Source organism: Maylandia zebra, linkage group LG7 (genome assembly GCF_041146795.1).
Source record: "Maylandia zebra isolate NMK-2024a linkage group LG7, Mzebra_GT3a, whole genome shotgun sequence".
Taxonomy (NCBI): Eukaryota; Metazoa; Chordata; class Actinopteri; order Cichliformes; family Cichlidae; genus Maylandia; species Maylandia zebra.
Window position 1 is genome coordinate 29,087,013 of NC_135173.1, and position 24,537 is coordinate 29,111,549.

General features: G+C 38.2%; 1 protein-coding gene across 4 annotated transcripts in view; it reads right to left on the minus strand.

Annotated features, from left to right (window-relative positions):
- Nucleotides 1-24,537, minus strand: part of cadps2 (Ca++-dependent secretion activator 2) — a 191,916-nt gene that overhangs the window by 139,196 nt on the left and 28,183 nt on the right. For 3 of the 4 annotated variants that reach the window (XM_004556192.3, XM_076886195.1, XM_004556193.3), the window contains exons 3-11: nt 21,059-21,391; nt 16,773-16,853; nt 16,423-16,653; nt 15,893-16,014; nt 14,524-14,635; nt 12,253-12,392; nt 7,104-7,170; nt 6,297-6,405; nt 5,626-5,826 (exon numbers count right to left, since the gene is read on the minus strand). In XM_004556192.3, the coding sequence (XP_004556249.2) occupies nt 5,626-5,826; nt 6,297-6,405; nt 7,104-7,170; nt 12,253-12,392; nt 14,524-14,635; nt 15,893-16,014; nt 16,423-16,653; nt 16,773-16,853; nt 21,059-21,391 (1,396 nt within the window). The remainder of the gene's footprint in view (nt 1-5,625; nt 5,827-6,296; nt 6,406-7,103; nt 7,171-12,252; nt 12,393-14,523; nt 14,636-15,892; nt 16,015-16,422; nt 16,654-16,772; nt 16,854-21,058; nt 21,392-24,537) is intronic. The other variant, XM_076886194.1, reaches the window with a different exon arrangement.

The following is a 24,537-nucleotide window of genomic DNA, read 5'->3' on the forward strand; positions in this document are numbered from 1 at the left end:
ATGTTTGTAGGTCCAGTCAAGGAAGAGTAAAACAGAAACGTCCAAATGAAAAATTATACAAAAGATGAAAAATAAATAAATACAGGACAAAAAATATAAATAGAACAATGAGGGAAATACAGAAAAAGACAAGTGGTTCATTAAGTTTTTTGACCACAAGACGTTTTTAGGGACAATTACAATAACCTCAGTTTTATCTGAATTTAAAAGCACAGAATTTGAGGTCATCCAGCTCTTTATGTCTTTAAGAAATTCCTGCAGTTTAACTTATTGGTGTGTGTTATCTGGTTTCGTGGATAGATAATGTTGGGTGTCGTCTGCATAGCAGTGAAAATGTATGCTGATGTCTTCTGAGGACACTGCCTAAGGAAAGCATGTATAATGTAAACAGCTTTGGTCCTAGCACTGAACCCTGTGGAACTCCATCACTAACCTCAGTGTGTGAAGAAGACTCTCCATTTACATGAACAAATTGGAGTCTCTTAGATAGATATGATACAAACCACTGCAGTGCAGTAGCTGTAATACCTACACAGTGTGCTCTAATTGTTCTAATAGAATATTATGGTTGACAGTATCGAACGCTGGACTGAGGACAAGCAGGACTGACTGACCAAAGTACATGAAAACTCAGGGCTGTGTGTCAGACAGGGTCTTCTGCAGTACGGTGGCCCCACAGGGAACTGTTCTGGCTCCGTTCCTCTTCACCATCTACACTGCAGACTTCTCCCACAACTCCACCCAGTGCTTTCTTCAGAAATTCTCTGATGACTCCGCAATAGTCGGCCTGATGATCACTGATGGGGATGACAGGGAGTACCCTTAACTGACCCAAGACTTTGTGGACTGGTGCCAGCAGAACTACCTCCAAATCAACACTAGTAAAACCAAGGAGCTGGTGGTAGACTTCTGCAGGCACAAACATCCTCCAGTGCAACCACTGAACATTCAAGGTATGGACACTGAGGCTGTGGACAGCTACAGGTACCTTGGTGTTTATGTGAACGATAAACTGGACTGGACTGGACAGGACAGAGTCTCAGGTCTTTTGGGGTGAAGGGCCCACTCCTGAAGACCTTCTATGACTCTGTGGTGGCCTCAGCCATCTTTTATGGTGTGGTCTGCTGGGGTGGCAGCATCTCTGCTGGGGACAGGAAGAGACTGAACAAGCTGATCCGAAGGGCCAGCTCTGTTCTAGGATGCTCTCTGGACCCAGTGGAGGTGGTAAGAGACCGGAGAATGGTGGCTAAGCTGTCATCCTTGTTGATGAGTGCAATTCTCTTTTTCTGACAACGATGTATTTTATTCTATTGTATATAGTATGTTATTCTTATTATACTGTCCTATTCCAGTGTTTTTCTTAGTTTTTGCTACTGTAACTTTCCACTGTCCACTTTCTGCTGTGACACAACAAATTTCCCACGAGTGGGACTAATAAAGGTTATCTTATCTTATGAATAAACTATTTCTCAGCAGATGATGAGTTAGCTGTTTCACAACTACTCTTTCAAGATTTTTTTAGATAAAAGGAAGGTTAGAGATAAGACTGCTGAGTCAAGAGATGGCTTTTTTTAATGGTTTAACTACTGCCAGCTCAAAGGCCTGTTGTATTTAGCCAATTATTAGCGGTAAGTTGATCATATTTAAGATTGAAGCATTAATTAATGGTAAAACTTCTTTGAGCAGTCTTATCCGGTTGTTCAGTGATGACACGACGAAACTTCCGGGCCTAAAGTAGTCTGCGTTTAATATGGCTTTTGTGTTGTTAACATGTTTAATGTTTTGTATTTTCTTCTATTTGATCTCAAAAAGCTCCTAAAACAGTCAGTAATCACTGTTGACCTCCCTCGGCTTTTATTACCGCTAATCATTTATTTAAGCTCAGTTTTTAAAACCTTAGGATGTAACTACAGCACAGCCCATGCAGCAGTATATGAATGACTAACCTCGTATTGTGGATGGATTATCTCAGTTGTTCTCCTGGCTGAAGTTTGGTCCTTTTACAGCATCCTGCCATGCGATTACATTTGTTCCTGACCACGAGAACACTCACATTAACTTTTATCGAGTGGAAAAAAAGTTAGCTTGTTTATATTATACTAACATAGCTGTGTCGCTAGCGGTCACGTAGCACATCATTATGTACCAGCTAGCCCAACTTCAGTAACCCTACAAACGTCACTGCTGTTTAGTTTTCTGTTTTCATTTATGTTGGAAGTGATAACAGAGCTGTACGTTTTAATTTGTTTCCAAAACCCCGCAGTGAGGACATGCTATATTATATTTAGATAGAAGCTAGCGAGCTAACTCCCTGCTAACTTCTAACTCCGTTAAATGTCATAAATTCCGTTTTCATGGATGCCTGGATGTTAAACTCAATTGTTACACCTGGTAGAGCAGAACGCTGATCATTTTATTAAAGATGAAAGACTTTAGACAGTTTGTAACTCTCAGTAATGCCATAGTGATCGTTTGATATATGGACCTGCAGCGGAGTTTAGGTCCAGACACAGCTAGTGACGTCAGACTGAACAACCGGATAGGAATGGGGTCTAAAAGACACTTTGATGGTTTGGAGGAAGTAATTACTGAAGTTAATTTAAAAAGATTAATTGGTGAAAAGGACTAAATGAATATCAGTGAAAGTACTGAAAGTACCGAAAGTAGCCGTAGATAATGCTACATCTATGATATCATTATCAGTGATTCTTTCCTCTAATCGTTAAAATTTTATTTGTAAAGAAATTCATGAAGTCATTACTCGTTAATTGTTAACTATTAATAGCAAGCCAACCATTAATACCATTGTATTAATGTTTGGCTCAACAGTGCTCTGACTTTGTGTCAGCCTGGCTACTGCACTGAAGAGAAACCTGTTGCTCTTATTTTCTTCAATCAGTGATGAATTTTAGGATATTCTAGCTTTAAGTAAGGCTTTTTTTTTTTTTTATTAAAGCAGCAAACTATTTCTCTAAATTATGATCTTCTAAATTAGTGAGACTCCATTACTGAGTTTGACAGTTATACCAGGGAGTTAAGTACTTCTGATTTGAGGCTCTCTTTATAGTCATGCAAGGCATATGTAGTGAAGAAGGTAAATGATTAACAAGATAATCAACCTGTGCAGGAGTAGCTGCTCTGCAATATGTTGGTAAAAGGCATTAAAGATGATAACAGTTGGTGAATTTTATCCTCCAACTTAGTACCAGTACTTTCAGAAAGATATCTGATGTGATGAAATCTATCCCCCATGGCTATGTAATCAATTATTGTAAAAGTAAGTTTTTCAAGGGTGCAAAGCGAGTCTCTAATTCAAACTGGCCTCCAGACTTGAAAATAGGCTACATTTATTACTGTGTGCTGTTAAGAAAAAAGGAGGAAGTCATTTCAAGAAGATGAGAACACGGCAAGAAAATGGATGAACAGTATGTGATGTATTAAAGAAAAAAGTGTCACCATTTAATTTTGTCTTCATACTCTCTTCCTTCCATCTTTACCATATGTTGTGTTTGTTTTTCCTCTCTCACAGTAGTGTGACCTACAATGCTGTTAAGCTGTTTCGATCCGACTCTTGCTGTGTGACTGTGTGATACAGAACCAATCAGCATGTGAACATGAAACCCTCTCCAAACAAAAAACACCATCTTGGAACCTGCTGTCTGATTGGTGTTCTGTAATGAAAAACTCTTCACACTGTGTACAGTGGAAAGAAGGGAGCAACATCGCAATAAAAACGTGTTATGGTAAAAGGATGGCAGTGGATGAGAAAAAAAAGGAAAGAATTACTTTAAATTAAAGACTGTCAGGACCAAAAATTAGAAAAACATACAGTGATATCAAACTCTTCAGATTTGGTCTGCAGGCTTCAACAGAGTTTTATTTATTTTAACATAACCTGATGCTAAAAAGGTGCTGTTTCTCTTCCATCAAACTGTTTTCCATTAGGCTGACTACAGAGTACCAAAACAACCCCAGGATAAGGCTGTGCTAATGTAATACTATGAGCTATCAAGGAAATAATTGCATAATCCAATTGTATTATATTGTATTGTATTGTATGACTGAACCAACAAACACAATGCTGCTGTGAGGTTTCTACAGCAGTGCTGGTGCTAAAACACTGAAATGCTATATAATGGTAATCTCAGGATACATGATGGTAACGTTGTGCATGTCAAACTGTTAATTTGTCAGTATTCTGACAAATTAGTATAATAGTATAATAAACTTGTATGAAGGTGTACTAGGGCCACATTAAGAAAAAATATTATTGATAATTTTGAGAATAAAGTTAAAATACTATTTTGAGAAAAAAGTTGTAATTGTATTTTCGACTGTAATCTGTAATCCGCACATCCAATTATGAGCAGATTACAGTTACGGTTTCAGAACAAACTGCCTCAACTGCTGTAACCTCTACAAAACGCCTCGTGTAGATGACTTAGTAAAACAAATTGATCAGCGGTCTGACACAACACACAATCTCTTTGCTGCATGAGGGTGTAACTATTGATAACCTTGCATTTGTCCTTTACCAGCCACTTCATTTTGAAAAACACAAACTCTTCCTTGTTTCTGTGTTTTTCCATCTCACCAGATGCAGCTTACTCAAACCATCCTTTCAATGCCCTTATACATACACCGCATCGTTTATGTGCTAAAAGAGAAATCATTTCCTTTATTGCTACTAAAACATTTTCTGAAGTAGGCTTTAATTAATTGACAGGGTATAGCAACCGTGGTGATCTCCACATTTTGACTTTTTTCTGGAGATGCAAATACAAATGTTTTCTCAAAATAAATTTTCAATTTTAATATGAAAATTTTGACTTTATTCTCAAAATGATCAATAATCTATTTTTTCTTAATGTGACTAATATAATAACAACAACAATAATAATAACAATCTTTGTATCGTTATTATTATTATTCATTTTGTCATTGTTTTGCTGTGTTTTATTTTATTGTTAAGTGTCCGTGGGTGTCTTGAAAGGCGCTTTTAAACAGAAGTTGTTGTTGTCGTCGTCATCATCATCATCATCATCATCATTATTATTATTATTATCATTATCATTATTATTATTATTACTACAACAACACTTATACCTTAAACTTTTCTTGAGTCGGACCTGGTACATAAAAAAAAAAAGTACATTCCCACCAACCTGTTTCACTGTTAGGAAGTAAATTATGGGAATGCGACAAAAATCATCAAGTAAATTTGGATTTATCTCTCAAGAGAAAGATTTGTAACTGACCTGCTTTTATACAAATGGTTCTATTTACAGTTTTAATTTCACTAAAATAAACGAAAACTAAAGGTTTTCTAATGGTTTCCATTTAAGAGCAACCACAATAATAAAGACACTAAAACTTAGAAAACAACAACTTACAATCACTCAGGTTCTGCCAAGTCTCTATAGATAAATAAAGATTGCAGGCAGAAGCATTCAACAGAATATGTAACTATGCACCTGAACTCTGTGTTTTACAGTTGTGGTTCCTTTCCCAATAAACACTGTTTGATTTTAAAAGCTATTCGAACACTTTCTGTAGTTTGCCACTTTTCATTTCTTCAATGACATTCAGATAATCAAAACAGATCGAGTGAGAAGCTGAACTTACTGATGGGGGATGTCAGTTTTTGGTTTCCTCCTCTGCAGTTTGGGGTTTTGTTTTTGGGGTGGAGGATCGGTTTGTAGGACTGTCCAGTCGCTCGGTACATGGCCTGGATCCACAGCACCCGTTCCTGCTCATCATCACAAGCAAACATCACCAAATCGCCTTCCTTCAACACGTTAAAAAAAACCCGACCACCTTGCAGACCTAAAGAGGAGATAAAAGAAGTGAATGTTAAAGGGAAGAATAATGAAAAATAAGCACATCCAAATCTTACTTTGTGACAATTTCATCATATTCATCATATTCCATGAAATCATTTCTTGATGATTTATAATTAATTTCTTTTTAAACTGTAGTAAATCTGTGCTCCCTACTTTTCTCAAAAGTGAGATATTGAAAAGTCTGTAATGTAATCTTCAAAATAGAGAACGTGGTTATGAACAAAATTTAGCAGAGAAACAGATAACACAACAAAAATTATAAAAATTGCATTTAAACGTAACATTTAAACAGCTTTTTTGACAGTGTTTTGGGGAGATTAGTATAATTCCATAAATTAGAGTTGTTTTAATTATTTTATTGGCTCCAATAACTTTATTCTTTGTACACAATCAGTTTCAAGATGATCAAAATCTATCGTGCTATTGTTTTTAACATTTCTTTTTCATGTCTACCTGGCCGAGGCTCACAGGAGTCCACTGTGTAGCCCTCCAGCTGCATCAGCTCCTGAGGCTCAGCCTTCTTCTCTCTATAGCTGCACATTGCAAATGTGTACTGACTAACCTGCAGGACAGCGACACAAATTCATGAGCAATCAAAAACAGACACACATGCATGCACACACACCCACACACAGTCCATAGACATGAAAGTTCTCCAGGTTCATTTTCTTTGCTGTCCCACAAAATGTGCTAAAAAAATGTAAAATTTAGTGTTAGGGCTACGCAATGACTGTTAAATATGAATCATGTGAACTTGTTAAGATTATGACATATTCTGACTGTCACATCTGATTTCAGAAAGACGGTAAAAGCAAACTCAAGTCTTCACAAATCAGTGGGCAATGTCATTGTGTCCACTTTGGCTACACAGTGTCTTACTACCAGTCGTCATTAAATATGAACAGCCGTTAAACATTTGATTCCAGGTGCAGAGAAACAGTATCTGAGGACGTTACAAGCTCGTGGGGGTTGGCTGTCACAAAAGCATGGGGTAGATTTGCAAGAATCTGCCCCATGTGCCTCTAATGCTCAGAAAGTTAATGTCAGCTTAAGTTGAAAAAAAAAAAAGTGTCAAAGGAATTGAGACAACCGGTTTCCTATGAAGGCCGAAGCTTTCATATGTGACTGCTGCGTCCTACCAAAACGCTGCCTGAATCAGATCCTTCAAATGTCAACACTTTGCTGCTGCTGTATTACACCTCTGTCCATATCAGTCACAGCTTACAAATTCATCTGAGCAGCGTCTCACCAGTTTCATACCTGGACAAGAACAAAATATCTTTTTTTCCAGCGTTTCCAGACCCTCTGCCCCATAGCGTACAGGTATCTGAAGCACAAAGAAAGACAGTGAGTTACTGATTGCTTTTTTAAAAAACATTTTTTCCTGAAGTGAACCGCATGTACGATACTGTGTTTCACACACTAATTTAACAGATGACTCACTCATTTTACCCATTTATATACGTCTCATTTTAGCTAGCTAAATAAGCTGGCTAAAATGAGACTAGATTAGTTATTCTGATGGGTACTTAAAGCAGTTGGAATAGTTACAAATAAATTAATCATATGTAATAGTCCTGCCTAAAATGGATTTACATCCATTTTAAATTATTTAACCCAATTTGTCAGTTTTACTATTAAATCATGTAGAAAATATTTTTTCCAAGGTGAGAAATTTGCATAAAACTTAAGCCACTTATCTCTTAAACTGACTCACAGACTTTGCTCAAATTAAATAAAGATATTCTTGAGAATAAGAAAATACTCTGAGGCATTTTGCCTGATGAACTGTGGTTGCAGTGGATTTTTAAAAATGTATGTGGTCCAAAAACAAGCAAAATTACTTTTTTCCTTATAAGTAGTAGAAACTCTTATTACTCTTGTTCTTTAAATGGTCTGTAGAATTCGGTTCATCGGGTTTTGTGCTCACCAACAATTTCAGTAACATTTTGAGAAGTCCTACTTTACAGAGTGTTATGGTTTACTCTTTCTTTCTTTTTCATGCCCACACACACCACACAAGTGCTTTTAGTGCTCAGAGTAGAAAAGCGCTATATAGGAACCAGTCCATCTATCATGCACAAAATGTTACCGAGGGCTGCTACTGGCCTACAGGATGCACTTTCAAAATATTTGACATATAGTTTGTCATCTCTAATTCAAACAGCAACCCAAGTCTCACACTGAAGAGTTAAAAAGCTTTTGAAGATTTCCAGCAGCTGATAAAGATCATGCAATACCATTGAAAGATCCAGAAGAGCCACTAAAGGGGTCCTGAGGAAAGACTGTTTTGTCAAATGTGAAATGGATTTGTGGAGCTCCACAGGAGTTTTTGTATTTTCTAAAATAAAAGAGCATACTTATTTTCTTTTCTTGTAGTTTAATAAATTCGAATGTCAAATGCATTAATTTTGATAAACGCCTAACCTTTAAAGTCAATCACTCTTTGGATTTTGGACTGCTGCCTTGGGTGTGGGCAGTGTCGTCTTACAATTCACCAATAAATGAAGGAAAAACTGGTTACTATTACTGTTCTTGAAGCTTGTAGGTACAAATGACAAAAAACCAAGTATAGAAATGCATAACTTCAGGAGAAATTGTTTTCAACGTTTTGCTTGAAATATTCATTTGCCTCCTGCTTCAGATAAAAGGTTAGTATACTGTTTTAATGCAACCCACCCCAAGAAGAACAAAACATAAAAGAACAAAAACTACATTTACATTTAAAATATTTACAAGCTTTTGTGAGCCTCTTTGTACCAAATCATTATTTTGATATTATTTTTATTGTGTCTCATATCCCAATATGACACCAAATTATTAGTAACAATTATTTTTTATCTAAAGTGAAACTAAAGTAATGAGTTTTGAGCTGAAAGAGGCCATGACAACAGCAGCAGCTCAAAATGGAAGAATAACCAGCATGGCCTCTCAATCAATGGCTGCTCCTGGGCCTCCTAAAGCGTGGGATACAGGCAAGTGCAAGTGAGGAAAATCAATCCATGGCGAGACCTCTTTCTTCAGCCCTGATGCCTGCCCTTAAAGAAAAGGCCTCCAGTCAAGGCTGTGGTGTGTCTGGATGGAGAATCTGGGCCATTCTGCATGACTCCAGGTTAACATGTGGCACTGTTCGCCAGCCACTTGTGTAAATTATTTGGTTGCTGGTCCTGCTCCTTCCTGCTGTTTCAAACATCCTTCAGCTGCAAGGATCCAAAGAGATGGACGGTTGATGCCAAAAAGTTCACTGCAGACATTTAACAGTCCTCACAGCACAAAAACATCCATCTTAAACTGGTCATTTAGCCAGACATTTAGACTCTGAGGGTTTTAAAGTCTGTCGACACACTGAGCAACTACAGTGTTTCTCATTGCATTTATATATTAGGCACCATTTGTTTGAAATAAAAGAACCGATGTTACAACAATGAAGAAAGTTTTTGTGTCTAAATCTGGTTATAACCGTAGCAGATTGGCTGCGATTTTAAAAATTGTAAGAAAAAAAGACATACTTTAAGACAAAGTAATAGAACAGATTATCCGCAGCAGTATTACTGAGTTTGTAATAGACTTCATTTATTTCAGCACAAATAAAAAAAGAGATACTTTGCCTCCTGGAGAGATGATTCTTCTTATTTAAATAAAAAGTGTCAGTTATTTATAGTTCGTAATTAATCAGTACTGTTTCACACAATATAATTTATAGTGATGTGGAGAATACGAAGACATTTCCTTGTTAAAATAAGAAAAAAACATTTTTGGAAAATGATGCGTTCATGTTTTAAAACTAACATAGATGCCTACGGTCAACTTATATTTGTTTGTAACAAATGACAGATAAAAACAAATATCTGCCATAAAATAATGAATGTTAGATTATGAGAAAATGAGATTTTAGCAAATGAATCGGTTTCACTGGGAGAATCTGAGCAAAGCGACATTTTTCATAAAACAACTTTGTTCTCTCACACACACGCGCGCGCACACACACACACACACAAACACACACACTCGCGCGCATGCACACACATGCACACACATGCACACACATGCACACACACACACACACACACACACAGTCAAACATTGGACTTTAAGACAAGACCGAATCATATTTATGATAAATGAGTGTAGACTGCTGGTTTTCTTCTACTGTTCACATAAAATACAAAAACACATTTGAAATAAAGAAAACGCTACGTCCAGATGAACAGAATCAACGTTTGTGGATTTAAATAAAGTATTTCCATTTTGTTTCCCTGCCCGTTTTATTTTGACCATCAAATGTGTTTTTGCATCTGTTGGTCTCCTAATCGAGTTTAATTCACTTTGACTACTTTTTTACTGTTTTGTTTTTTTCTACAGTTTGAACCTAAGCCCACAAACACTGCCAAATGCAAAATGTCTTTTAACAGAATAAGTTTGCTATTTTTATATATTTTCTTTGCTATAAGAGAAGTAATGAAATGCTTCAGTTGGACTCATTTCATTGACATGTGTGGAGTTATTTTGATAATCTTATAGGTAAAACTCAGAAATGCAGCATGTAAGACATTGACCTCAGTTGGTGGAACAGCATCAAAGCAGCAGGCACAGCACAACCCTTAATAAATCAAATGCCAGAAAACCAACAAAGAGAAGAGCTGAACATGGACCAGAGAGGCAGAAGTAACAGAGAGACCGATACTGACCCCTTGTGTAAACCAAGAAGGATACAGATGGAGTGCAGTTACCAACCAGCCAGTCAATTATTAAAACTGCCCGACTCCCACATTGTTACAGTAATGAACAGAACCGTTTGTCAGCTCCTGCGGGAGGCTCATTAGATGTGTGAGGCTCATTCATACACAAGACTCATTCACATACACATTCATACAAGCGCTTCTTCTAAACCTAAGTGCCTAAAATTTGAAGGATACATCACGAGCAACTTAGGGTTCAGTATCTCGCCCAAGGAATTGGAAAGCAAACACAGACCTTAGAATTTTTAGACAAACCACGTTTCTGCCTGAGTCATAAACCATGAGTCAAAATGAGAGGTGTGACTCATTCCTCTCGTCTTACTGAAAATACAGCAGAATTTAGTTACATGAAGTCAGATTGTCCACCGGATTGTTTGTTTTTTGTTTGTTTTCCACAAAGAGTGGAAACACTGAAAACTGCTGAGACCATAGACTCTGCATCATCTTTTCCAAGGAAATTTGAATTTAAAACTGTTAGTTTAAAACCAATTCTAATTATTACTGTAAATTTTGAAGGAAAAAAAAACCTGACTCCATACAATATATTTTAAAAAAATGAACTCTTCAATTGAGACATGAAATGTTAAAAGAAAATAAATATTTCTCTCAGCAACACTTGCAGGCTGGAAAATTAGAATTTGCTTCCATCTTCTGGTTAAAATAAAAACTACACAGTAACAACTCAAACAGGTCTTACACAGAAATATTTTAAAAGAATAGTGATTCTAATTTTAGCTGCCATTGAGAAAACCAACCAGGCTAAAAAGTGCTGATAAAAAAGCAAAATAAAACCTTCCTCAATGAACATATGTGAACATTTGTGACTTATGTCCAGAAAGAAAGAACAAAGCATAGCAATGTGATATTTCTTTAAAATCTATTTATCCCAATGTGGAATGTGGCAGTATTCCTGATTAAATTCTGCAAGTGTTTTGTACAATGGCAAACCTCAGACACTGCTGCCTGAAACCAATTACTTGATATACTTTATTGTCCCCTTAGGGAAATTTGTTGTGGACTCAGGTGCTGCCGTCACAGAGTTAACAGACATTAAAGAAAGGAGAAATAAATAATAGATTTAAAAAAACAACAACAAAGACAAAACCTTAGTCCATCTTTAACCACAAACTACTCCATTTGTTTGTTTGTTACAAACACGCCACAGCACAACTCTACTATACTGCAGAAAATATATTTTGGATTTTTTTTTTTTTTTTTTTTTTTAACACTCCGAGCCGCAACTGTTTTATTTCCATAGAGAAGAAGGACGTAAGCCTACAGTGATCACCCTCAGTCTCCTAGGAAATAAACCTATGATTCCAATTTCAAAATCCTCCTCAGAAAACTTGACTTCTGATGTCAAGGTCATCAGGGTTCGAATGTTTCACTAAACATGTTGGTATGATTTTGAAAGTCCTAGGTGACTCCCGTCTCAAGTTTTCGCATTCACAAGATCGAGAATTGAACTTGTCAGAGATTTTTCGTAGACAGACCTATGGTGTCAAGTCACTTCCTTCTTGAGTTATTACATTTACAAACTTGGGCTGGGCTGTGACCTCTTTGCTATCCAACTGTCAAGCACTGAAGTAAAAAACTTTGGGGAAAAAAACCCAACTGAAACCGCGCCCGCCAAAAAAGAAAAAAGAAACAGGATGTAGCATGTGACTCACCCGCTGTGCTTCATGTTGGGAGGTTTGTCCATGCGGACAGCCAGTTTGATTTTCAGCTCTGTGTCCTGGCTGTTCTTGGGGACAATCATACGATGGAACTCTGTGTGCTTTGGTCCATTGGTAGTCGGGTTCAGGATTACCTGAGAGGGAGGAATGGAGAAATAGATCAGGAAAAAAAAACAAACAAACAAAAAAAAAAGTATAATGTCTATGGGAAAATAGCCCTCAGCTTCCTGACCTAAAACCGCAGTAAAGACCTATTTAACAGTTCCTACTAAATTTATGGTCTTGAGTCTTATTTATTAAAGCATAATGTTTTTGTAAATTGTGGTTCGATTCAAAGTAATTCATAAGTTGTGTGATGCAAAGATAACTTCGGAGGCTGTGAGAGAGTGGTTATGAGAAAAAGATGAGGATGTGTGAGTGAGTGACACCAAGGAGCAACTCATGTAAAACAATGTCTGACCTTTTGAATGTATGATTTAATAAGAGTATATTGTGATGAGCAAACCCAGAGATTTAAAGAAAAAGGTAAAAGAAAGTATTCCTATGTAAGTGAATAAAAGAACATTTGATTTTAAAGTGTGTATGTGTAAGTCAAATGGAGAGAGGATGATAAAGTGTGGCTGGACTGTGTGGTTGGATGTCACCGTGCATGATGCTAGTTGTCATCTCAGAAGATATAAGGTCCAGTAAGAGAAGAGAGGCGGTAGAAAGGATGACAAGCTATAAATGCTTTGTGCAGAGGAAATAAGTGGTTCTTCCCATTGTTTTCTGTGAGATGAGCAGTTCACATTGGATCAAAGAGTACTCTGTTCATTTTTGACTATTTTTGCCAATACCTTGTTATAGTGTCTTTATTTTTTACTAAGAATGGAACAGCTTCAGAAGACAAGTGGTCTGCCAAACAATGACCACATCCTCGCCAACAATTAAGTTGTTCCCTGGTCCGTCTGGCCTTTTGTTTTGGAGTTATAAAAAAAACCTTACACTATTTTTTCATGAAATCCCTTAACATATGAGACCGTATTAGTTCTTTGGGCTACACTAAATATTAAAATTTTAATCTTGATTGTTGTTTCGACTTCCCAAAATTAAATGAATATGTTCAAGCAGTATTGAAATCACATGCTTCATCAATAGAACAGGAAGGAAACGCAAATCAAGCATTCCCTAAATCGGCACCTGACCACATGCTTGCATGTACCAATCACAGCTGCTCTCATGCAGTAAGACGTTTCATTCATATAGTCTGGAAGAAATAAGAAACTTCCAACCAGCAACTGTCAGTCATTGTTTTCACTGTGCTTTGACTTCCCTGACCTTCAATTATCTCCTCCATACACACAATGAACTGTGAATTCAGCTTAATCGGGATTGAACTTGTATACAACAACAACATGTTTGGATCTTGTAGATATGTGTGAAAATTACAAATAACATCTGAAGCTTTTAGAACTTCGAGTTGTCTCACCTGCCAATCAAATTCTCTAAACCTTCACTGATGGATTCCTTTCCTCCAAACAAATTTTTCATGACCTCTGAAATTATTCTGATCTTGTACGGACTTATCAGTTATAGTGCTAGGTAACTGGACTTTTTTCCCCCATGTCTAGTGTTTCTTCAATTTCTGATTGTCAGAAGACGTCTTGGGAAGTCTTGGTACCCACAGCCCTCTAACAGATACACCTGTGGTACCAATTTCAAAATTCTACATCACTTTGTTCTCAAGTTACCGTATTCACAATCTTGGGTGTCCATGTTGCCTGCCCATCCGCTGCCCAGCAGGGTGACAACATTACCCAATCAGCCCATTGTGGTCAAAGGGTTAAAAAAAAAGGAAAAAAAAGTATCTGGTTCACTTAGCAGTCACCCAAGTTTCTGAGCAAAAAAAACATCTTTGATACAACATTAAGGTTGTATCAAAGTTTCAAACAACTTTCACACGATACTCATTTATAAATGTGGACAACCTGGAGAAAAATATCAATTCATTATCGAAGTCTGGAAATTAAAAAAAAAAAAAAACTCGCAACAGAGAAATGAAATTGAAGAAATGTTGTATCTAAAGTCACATTTATTATCAATAACACTACGCCTAAAATGACAATGTAACTAATGCAGACTAAATTACACAGTTATTTTCATTTTGATCATTTGAATGTAGTTAATTATCTTTATATAGAGAACTTTTCTAAACAAGTAAATATTATCTACTAAACATTATACACTAAATAGACTTTAATAAACCAGAATAATAGATTTATTCACCTTGCCCAGCTCCTTGTCATCCAAAGCTAAGACCCCGGTGCTCTCTAGGAAGAGCTTCACTTTAACTGAAGGCAGAGCGTGAGTTGTGGTGAAGTCCCCCTGAGTCCCCCACCTGAAAGATATGAGAATTTTAATGATTTGTAAAATTGTAGGTTGGCACTGCTGTTGACACTGGGACAGGGAGGAATTGAAGATAAACAGATTTAACTCGAGCTAACATTAGCAGCCTTTTTGCTGCCTCACCACTGTATGTTCTACTACCACACCATCTTGGTACTGCTTTGGCTGCTAACCGCACAGCAAGTCACATTATTTGGCAGACAATTGTATTAAAAATGCCTGTTAGTCAAAGCAACCACCTCCATAATAGAGAAAAATTTAAGGTTATATGAGATTTCAACTAGTTACATTTTTTTTAATCCACCACCTTATGGAACTCATAGAAATATTTGTTTTTAAAGAAGCAACTGTAAAATTAGACATAATTAGAAATTTTAACATTGAAATTCACTGGAATGTACTCATTTTTGGAGTGTTTTGGGGGACTTCTCCTTCAACTGGCTTCAAATTCAGTCCTAGAGGTTATAATTATTGTACATATTTTTCTACAAAAACAAAATTCTGCATGTTCCATCTTGTCTAGGTGGTCATTAATCTGCATAGCATGACTTTTATTGCTCCAGTCTGTCTGGGTTTCTCCCTTTTTTCATTCATTTTGGTTCCGACCTGAACTGAATAAACTTGGTTGGTCTCCTGCTGTAATTTCCCCTCAACCCTTTACTATGAAATTAAATTGAAAAGAATATTCTAACAAAATTCTGCCTGGGATAGTATCAGCCCGTTTTATTAATGGGCCAACAAACTGTGCGGCTAAAATTGACACTTAAAGATTAGAAGCTGGAATTATGAGTTTAGCCTGAAGTAGTTAGTCCCACTGTATATGGGACTGTACAGCAATTTGTCCCCTTCTCTTTTATCTCTTCCCTTCTCAAGTTATCGCATTCACAAAATTTTCCTTGACCATGAGGTCGAGGTCACTGAACTGTCCAAGACTTTTAGATATACCTGTGGTATCAGTTTGAACCTCCTTTGTTCTCAGGTTATAACATTCACAAACTTGGGTGGTCAAAACTGAGATTTGGGTATTCTAAACAGTCTAAATCAAATGTGGGCAATTCATTTTCCCAAGAGAGTAATAAGACAGTAATAAGAGAGAAATAAGTTCAACAGGAGATGAAATAACATGGAGCAGGACTGAGTTCAGCTTACTGCTGCAGACCTCCACAACAGTCACAATTTCTCATGTGGTCCCTTGGTAAAAAAATAATTGCCCACCCCTGGTCTGAACAGATCAGGAAGATTAACTCACTGTGGTCTTGAGGCTTCTACTTGGTCGGTCTGTAGCTTTTCTTCTCCTTCTACCTCCATGGTACAGTAAACCATACGGTCTGGGGCCACTGACTTCAGGCCCTGGACCTCCATGATTACAATCTGAGAAAATCAACAGAGGTTTGGCACCAACAAACAGAACAACAAACAAACTCAGTTTTCAACCCAGAGTAACCCATTCACATCCCCAGCTTTTACCACTGACACTTTCTCTTTGAAGAGGTAACAGAAAGAGGAAACACACCCAGCTGGAAGAGTTTTGAATGAATGAACTACAGGCCATGAAGTATGCTAGGATTACCTGGATTTCAAATCATACAATTAAAAAAGAATTTTAATCTACTCAGGTCATCTTTGTCTAAAAAAAATTAAAATGTGTTAAATGATCCAAAATATTTTTTTGCATGTTTGTCACAAGCATAATAAATAGTGAAGGGGGCAAATACATTTTCACAGCACTGTATTTTGTGAGCAAGTTACCAGCAGACATTTCTATAAACCCAAACACACCTCCAGAGTGAAAGACAAGACGATGTCCGACTTAGACAGATCTCCCTCATCTCCAAGATCTAGAAAGGAGTTATTTACAGTGGAGCGTTTGAGCTTCTGTTTGAAGTCTGGACCTCCTTTAGACACAGGCAGACTCTCCAAATTTGCCATCAGTAGGTTGACAGATGATCGCAGCTCCTCCACATACAGAGCCTCCATATCAGCAGAGACAAACTTTGGGTATTTCCGTTCCTGAAGGAAACACAACATACATTAAAGTTCATCTTAACGTAAACATCAACATTGGATGTGTATCTTTCAGGAAATAGAAGTCATGTGACATTTTCTGGATGCAAGTAATCAGTTAGTACCTTGGCAATCTTTTCGGCCAACTGTAACCTGCCATCCAGCTCTCTACGGATCTGAGCTGCCTGTTCATCCATGCTATCGAGCTGAAAAAGAAGGGAGGAAAAAAAAAAAGATTGTCACTAACTGTCCAGTGAAAAGTGAAATTCTCTGACATACAACCAGTCAGCAGCTGAGGGGTGAGGATGTGAGAGTTTCAGCAGAATGTCAAGCCTGTGAAAAACATACCACACACACACACACACACACACACACACACACGCACACGCACACGCACACGCACACACACACACACACACACACACACACCATGAAGAGGCCAGTAGGAAAACAACAACCACCAAATACTTGCAGAAAGTGAGGCAAGTCCAGAGGAGTCAGTTAAATGGGAAGAACAAGGTCCAGGCAATAAACACCTACGTCCCTGCTAGTCGTCAGATACCCTGCTGGGATAATCGACTGGCTGAAAGTGGAGATCAAGCCCCTGACATCAAAACAAGGAAGCTCCTTATCATGCATGCAATGTTTGTTTGTTTTTAATATACACCTTTAAAAACTAATGTTAGTCAACATACAACATTGTCAGATGTTATGTAGGCCAAACAACAGACACGCAAGTGAAAAATCTGTCAATGATGATTTTTCACTTGTTGTTTGTCCAATAAAATATTTGGTTCTTGATTGGAAGTTGTTGACTGTCGACTGTTCACAGTTTATTTAAGATGGTGCTGCTTGGTGTTTCATTGTCTAATGAAAAGCAGGTGTGCTCGAAACGTCACTAGATGTGTGCAGAAGTGTGCAGATGTTATTTTCCTTTAATCATCCTATTTATTGTTATTTATTTATTTTTAAATGGCTCCAATGATTGAACCAATCTATAAACCCCAATCTTAATCTTATAATCTTAAGATTTATGATACAGACATGAATGAATGAGTTTGTGCGTTTTATGGACTTTCAGGGTGCAGGAGGCTTTTTTGTTTGTTTGTTTTGTTTTCTCAATACAACAAGTTAATCACATTGTTCAGTGCTACTTTGAATTCCTGTTGTCTGTGGTTACATTCAAATCTGATTAGAGGTACTGACAGGAGAGCTCACAATCTGCTCATTAGACACTTTATTCAGCAGAGTCAAACAAATGTCATAGCTGACATAATGAAATAAAAAGCAAAACACCGTATTTTCCAGACCATAAGGCGCACTGTCGATGAACAGGTCTGTTTCCATACATAAGGCGCACCAGATTATAAGGCGCATTAAGTGAAACAAAACAAATAAGTCAAACTTTACTCAACTCATTCTTCTTGCTTCCTCCACTTCCGTACCATTGACTCATTAATGCAGAATTGTCTCGCAGCTGCTCTATTCTCATGTTGTTTCAGTATATTAATGACTAACCTTAGCTTATCACATACAAATTGATGAAAGAGGGAAAAACATGTAATTCATGCACCATTTATAGCGCTATACCAGTGGTGCAGCCACAACAACCTGGTGCTGAATGCCCAGAAGACAGTGGAGATTATTGTGGACTTCAGGAAGCACACAGCTCCACTCCCCCCCATCATCCTGACTGACACCCTCATCACCTCTGTGGACTCATTCTGCTTCCTGGGTACCACCATCACCCAGGACCTGAAGTGGGAGCCCACCATCACCTCCGTCATCAAGAAAGCCCAGCAGAGGATGTACTTCCTGAGGCAGCTGAAGAAATTCAACCTGCCAACACGGACGATGATGCAATTCTACACTGCAATCATCGAGTCCATCCTCACCTCCTCCATCACCGTGTGGTACGCTGGAGCCACTATCAGGGACAAACAGAGACTGCAGCGTGTTGTGCGCTCTGCTGAGAAGGTGATTGGCTGCAGACTCCCATCTCTGCAGGACCTGTACACCTCCAGGACACTGCGGCGTGCAGCCCGGATCTCAGCTGACCCTTCTCACCCTGGACACAGTCTGTTTGACCTGCTCCCCTCAGGCAGGAGGCTCCGGTCCATTCGCACCAGAACCTCTCGCCATAAGAACAGTTTCTTCCTCTCTGCTGTTGGACACATGAACAATAACCGTATGACTGTTCCCACCACTAACACATGACCCTACGCTGTGTTCACTGCATCATTCCATGTTTGGCACTGATCACCACCTGCACTCATGTATATATCATGTATATATCTATCTACTTAGCACTTTTAATTCTTATTCTTATTTTTATTTATTTATTTATTTTTTTTTTCATGTCTATTTAAGCGTAATTTATGACAGTATGTTTGCACTGAAGCACCGCAGCAATTTCCTAATGTTGTAAACCTGCTCAACATTTGGCAATAAAACCCTTTCTGATTCTGATTCTGATACCCAGGGGTTAAACAGGGCCAAAAAGATCTGGAACGGCATTTTTGTTCTGTTTATCCTGCAGCTTAGTGCAGGATAAACTGGTTTGCTTGCCATCAGAGATGGGCTGTAACGCGTTACTGTAATCCGATTATTTTTTTTAAGTAACGAGTAAAGTAAGGGATTACTATTTCAAAATCGGTAATTAGATTACTGTTACTTTCCCGTAGGAACGCTGCGTTACTGCGTTACTAAAACCATGATTTTCTGCGAGAATGTCTCATGACAGTGACGTAAGCGAGTGCGCCGTTAGTGACAACAGCTGTGTGCAGATCAACAATGGATAATATATCGAGTGCGGGAGAGAGTATGAGCGTGCAGCGTTTAAAGCGTGGAAGCACTGACCTTACTTTGAGTTTGATTCCATAAAAAGTGACAAAAACATTAGTGTCCGTTGTGCGTGGGAAGAAAACTTCTTTTTACAGCAAAAAAACCCCTAAACTTCCAAACAAGCACCGAGTGGGCAACGAGGTAATGGGAAACTCACAGAGAAACTCGCGGATTCTTCAACTGACCGTCGCGGCACACCTGCACCAGGGTAAACCTCCGCCTACCCCACTCCTGCTTTACAGGTGAAAATAGAGCAAAAGGACCGCTGAGTGTTTGACTTTATTTATTTTCTGCTGTGTTTCACTTGCATCTATTTGAAAGAGTGAGTGTAAACACAAAAAATATTTTATTTTCTGTGCTGGAATGTGCAGAAAATAGGTTTAAATGTTAAACTAATTTCTTCCAGTCAGAGAATGTTGCATATAATTAAATTTTTGCTTGATGCATAAAGTTAAAAGATTAAAACTGATAAAACAAGTTTAAAAAAGAGACTTTTCCATTTGATTACATTTTGTATGATGGATTATGCAGAAAAAGTAGAATTGGGCTGAAAGATCTATCGCTTTATCACCTCTTCAGGTTGTAAATCGTGTTTTTAAAAAGTAACTAAGTAACTAAGTAATTAATTACTTTTGAAAATAAGTAATCAGTAAAGTAACAGGATTACTTTTTTGGGGAAGTAATCAGGAATTAGTTACTGATTACTTTTTTCAAGTAACTTGACCAACACTGCTTGCCATACTGTGGTGAACTTACAGTAACGGACTGTGTTGGATTGCTGCACAGAGGCCGTGGTGTTTATGGTCAAAGTTAGGTTACATCAAGTGTAGCAGGGACGAGTTTGGATTTAAAGTGCTTAGATTAATTCACAGAATTCTACATTTACATAGGTGAAGTACATACTGTGGTATAAAGACAGCAGCACAGGTCAGCTGATCACACCATGAATATAAGAGTAAAGATAGCGAGTTTTGACTCTTTACCCCACAGTGAGCCAGTATAACTGATTCTAGGTTTCCCCACACCTGCTGAATTCCAGTTTAACGCCTGATTATTTTTTTCCAATATAAAGACAAACACATCCCCAGCTTTAAGTGCAAATAACATATGCACAATATTTCTGGTTTTAGCAATGATGCTGGGACAAAACATACTGACGTGAGAAATTATTTAAAGTATGGACACAACAATTTGTACAACAGAATAATATTCTGATTCTCGTGGAATATGTTTAAATTCTGAATAGAAATTAGAAGAATATATGAAATGGAAAACATGGTGGTGCTGCTCCTTCAGCCAAAACAAGTAAAAGGGAGAAAAACCCTGATCTGAAAGGGACTGAGAAGTGTTATAAAAAAGACACACAGAAGAAAAAAAAATGTACTGTTGAGAGAAGTTGGTTAGGGGCTTTCCACTGATTTCAGTATTTTCTATCAAGCAGGTCTAGCAAATAATTAGAAAAGAAGACAGGATTTCTCTTTACATTTAAGCAATGGACGTTGAAGTATTCACTATTATGCATTCAGTTTGTGTGTCTGGCTGTAACGGTCACCCTCAAGCAGCTCACCTGGCAGGCATTGTACAACAGCTGGTGCTCAAACTTGCGGATATTGAGGATCTGCTGGAACATCTCGTAGAGTTGCTCTTTACTAAGGATGAGCTCTGAAACAGCACTTAGGTGTGCCCTCTGTGGTTGGCGCCACAGGTCCTCATCCCCTCTGTAGATAGCATCATACTTTGCAATCCAGGAACTGAGCACAGTCTCTTTGCTCAGCCCATCGATCTCAGGAAGGCTGCGGACACGGCGCTCAATGTTTTTCTTGAAAACCTCACGAAAGTCATTAGCTGAACAGCCACCGCTCTGAACCATCCGGGAAATACGCTCACTCTTTAGGAAGCCCTGCAAAGGAAAGACGGCATTACAATAATCTAAACGCGATTACACAAATGCATGAATAATTTTTTCTAGTTCAGCAGAGGAGAGCATATGCTGCAATTCAGAAATATTCATTAAATAAAAGAAACAGGAACAAGCCAAAGATTTTACATGAGAGTTGAAGCCCAAGATTGCAAATGCTGGACTTAGCAGTGGGCTCTCTGTCTCCTTAGCTTGGTCATTGTGGGCTAACTGCACTGAAACCTGAACATCCACCTGTTAGCTAAAATATTGGGATTTGTACAGCACTTTATAAAGGACCATGTGGAGGAGAGCCTGTTTGAGCCAGGTGCACTGGCGTTTCAGTGGACGAGCAAAAATAAATAAATAAACACCGTCCCTCTGTGTTGGACTTCTCCTGGTCAGTTGGACAAACCAACCAGGGCAAGCAGCTGACAGAGCATATGTCCACGAGATCCAATCAGCAGTTTTATGCAATTAAACAGTCTGTCTATTCTCAAGCATATCCAAACAGTTTACCACAAACATGAACAGGTTTCTTACCAAAGCACAAGGGTCAGTTCTTTGTGCTGATGTCCAGGATGTTGAAAAAACAAACAAACAAACAAAAAAAAAACCCAACTCCTTAGTATAGGTTCCTTCACTTTATATTTGGATTTCACTTTTTCTCACTTCTAGTATGGTAAATGGCCTGTATTTGTATAGCGCTTTTACTAGTCCCTAAGGACCCCAAAGCGCTTTACACATCCAGTCATCCACCCATTCACACACACATTCACACACTGGTGATGGCAAGCTACATTGTAGCCACAGCCACCCTGGGGCGCACTGACAGAGGCGAGGCTGCCGGACACTGGCGCCACTGGGCCCTCTGACCACCACTGATATGAATCAGTATCAGTGAGGTAAGAATTTCTCAATAAAAACAAGGAAATAAGGTTTCCAAAAAGTATAGCAGCTCTTGTCGTTTTCTCCTTCTCTGTTTTTGTCCATCACATACATCTATTTCCCTACAGACATGCTGATGGATATCAAGATTTCTGATCATGCTATGTAAGAAACATACAAAGCCTATTAGTCTGTTAGCAGCAACCAAACCAACCAACAGCAGACCAACAAACCTAGTGAGGTCATTTAGTATTCGCACAGGATGACACTACAGATTCTCTGAAAGCTATAACTTTAAACTTTATTTCTTCAATCCAACTTCACATAGTGTTAAATCTATAACTTTTTTTTTAGACCAGTCATTTGTCTTTAAAGACAAATGCATCAAAACGACACTGTCAAGACTTAAGATGACGTATCAGCAGACGGCGCCTCGCCGAGACCAAAGTTTTAATTTGCGTTAAAAGTGCAAACTTCAAACTCTATACCAGTTTTTAAATTGTGTTGACAGGCCAACAAAAACTCGAGTTCTAAAAAAGAATTTCCAACATAATTTTTCGCAAGTACTGTTGTCACATTTACTGCAGGAACACGTGATAAATATTGGACTTTCTAAACACAGCGCTCACCTTGCTAGTGGAAAAATCCACCACATTAACAAATAAAAAAAAAACCACTATGTCAACCCGTGGTTAGTTGGTGTGTGTGTGTTCTACTTTGTACAGCACTTTGGTCAACCTGTGCTGTTTTTTTTTTTTGTTTGCTTTTGTTGTTTTGTTTTTTTTAAACACGTGCTTATAAATAAATTGATTGATTGATTAGTAACAAGTCATTCATTTTTGGAACAGGGATGCATCTAAAATGCATCTAAAAGAAACTTCCTTTCTTTCATCACAGCTGTCCTGTGCCAGATGTTCTATTGACCCACTGAGAGAGGCATCATTTTAGAAACATCAGGAACACTGAAGCTGAAGCTCATCGCAGGGATCAAGGACTCATCTTCGCCAGCAGCTCCCTCACAGGGAAATCTTAAAAGCTCCACCATAGGCCTGCCCCCGAAAATGGATAAACCCAGCATTTCATCAACACTGTGATGGAGACTTGCTTTACATATAATTTGTACTCATTCCTGTAGAAAGTTATATGTGTAAATATATATTATGCTCTACACTACTAGCAAAACACAGTTTGGAAGAATTGTAGATTAAAGTTTTTAGTTCAACATAAAAGTGATGACCTTTGACCTGTATCAGGTTTAAATTGTGTCAGAGAAAATCTCATGTCCTCTTCATGGAGCTGACTACATTCAGTGTTTAAAACAGAAGCTCTGCAGGTCTGAAATCAGCAGCTTTGTGAAACACCAAACTGAGGTCCCGTTAATGCTGATATCCAATGATGCTCTTTCTCTGCATTTGGCATGTGGAGGAGCTTTACCTCCTCCACACTGTCAGTGATGATTTTCTGTTGCACATTGAGAGTAAAGATTTCATCCATTAGGAAGTCAAGAGACTTTTCAATGTCCTCGACTTCTCAGCTGTCCAAGTCCTCCTCATGTTACTGGTGCCTGTATTTTCAGTTGTCAACATGTCATTATCATTTTCGGTACTTTGCATACATTTGTGATTTGTATGGAAGTTTATTTTAGCATACTGCTTTAGGTCTTATTGCCCGTTATTTGATTTCTATATTAGTGTGATGACCCACTGCACCCTGCCTTCCTTTTGGCTCATGTGTGTCTTGTTAGCAGGCATTGGAAAGGTGGAGTTCCCGTTTACAATCAGTGACACTGGCAACACCTGGGCCAGTGTACCAGGACTCTATATAAAAAAAGCCTTTAGTGCATAGTTTTAGTTGGCTCTGAGACACCAGGTTGGACTCTGGCTGCGTTAGGTTTGGTTTTTGCTTTTGACACTATTACATGCATCATCTTCCACTCATCCATTCCTTCACACACTACTGATGGTACTGATTACACACACCACTGTTTGTTTTTGACAGTAGGGTTTCTTTTCTGTTTTATTTGTTTTAAAAGAATAAAGCAGCTTGGAATACATTCCTAACCACGTCTGGGGTTTTCTTTGTCATGACCGTACGGCCCGGTTCGTGACAAGTGGGGGCTCATCCATTTGGGTTTGATTTGATGGTTGCTGATTTGGTTTTGGTTATGTGGATCTGGTCTCAGTATGGTGGGTTTGTTGCTTGATTTGTGTGGTGCCTCAGGTTCATGTGGCATCAAGTAGGTGTGACTTCTTAGCAGTGAT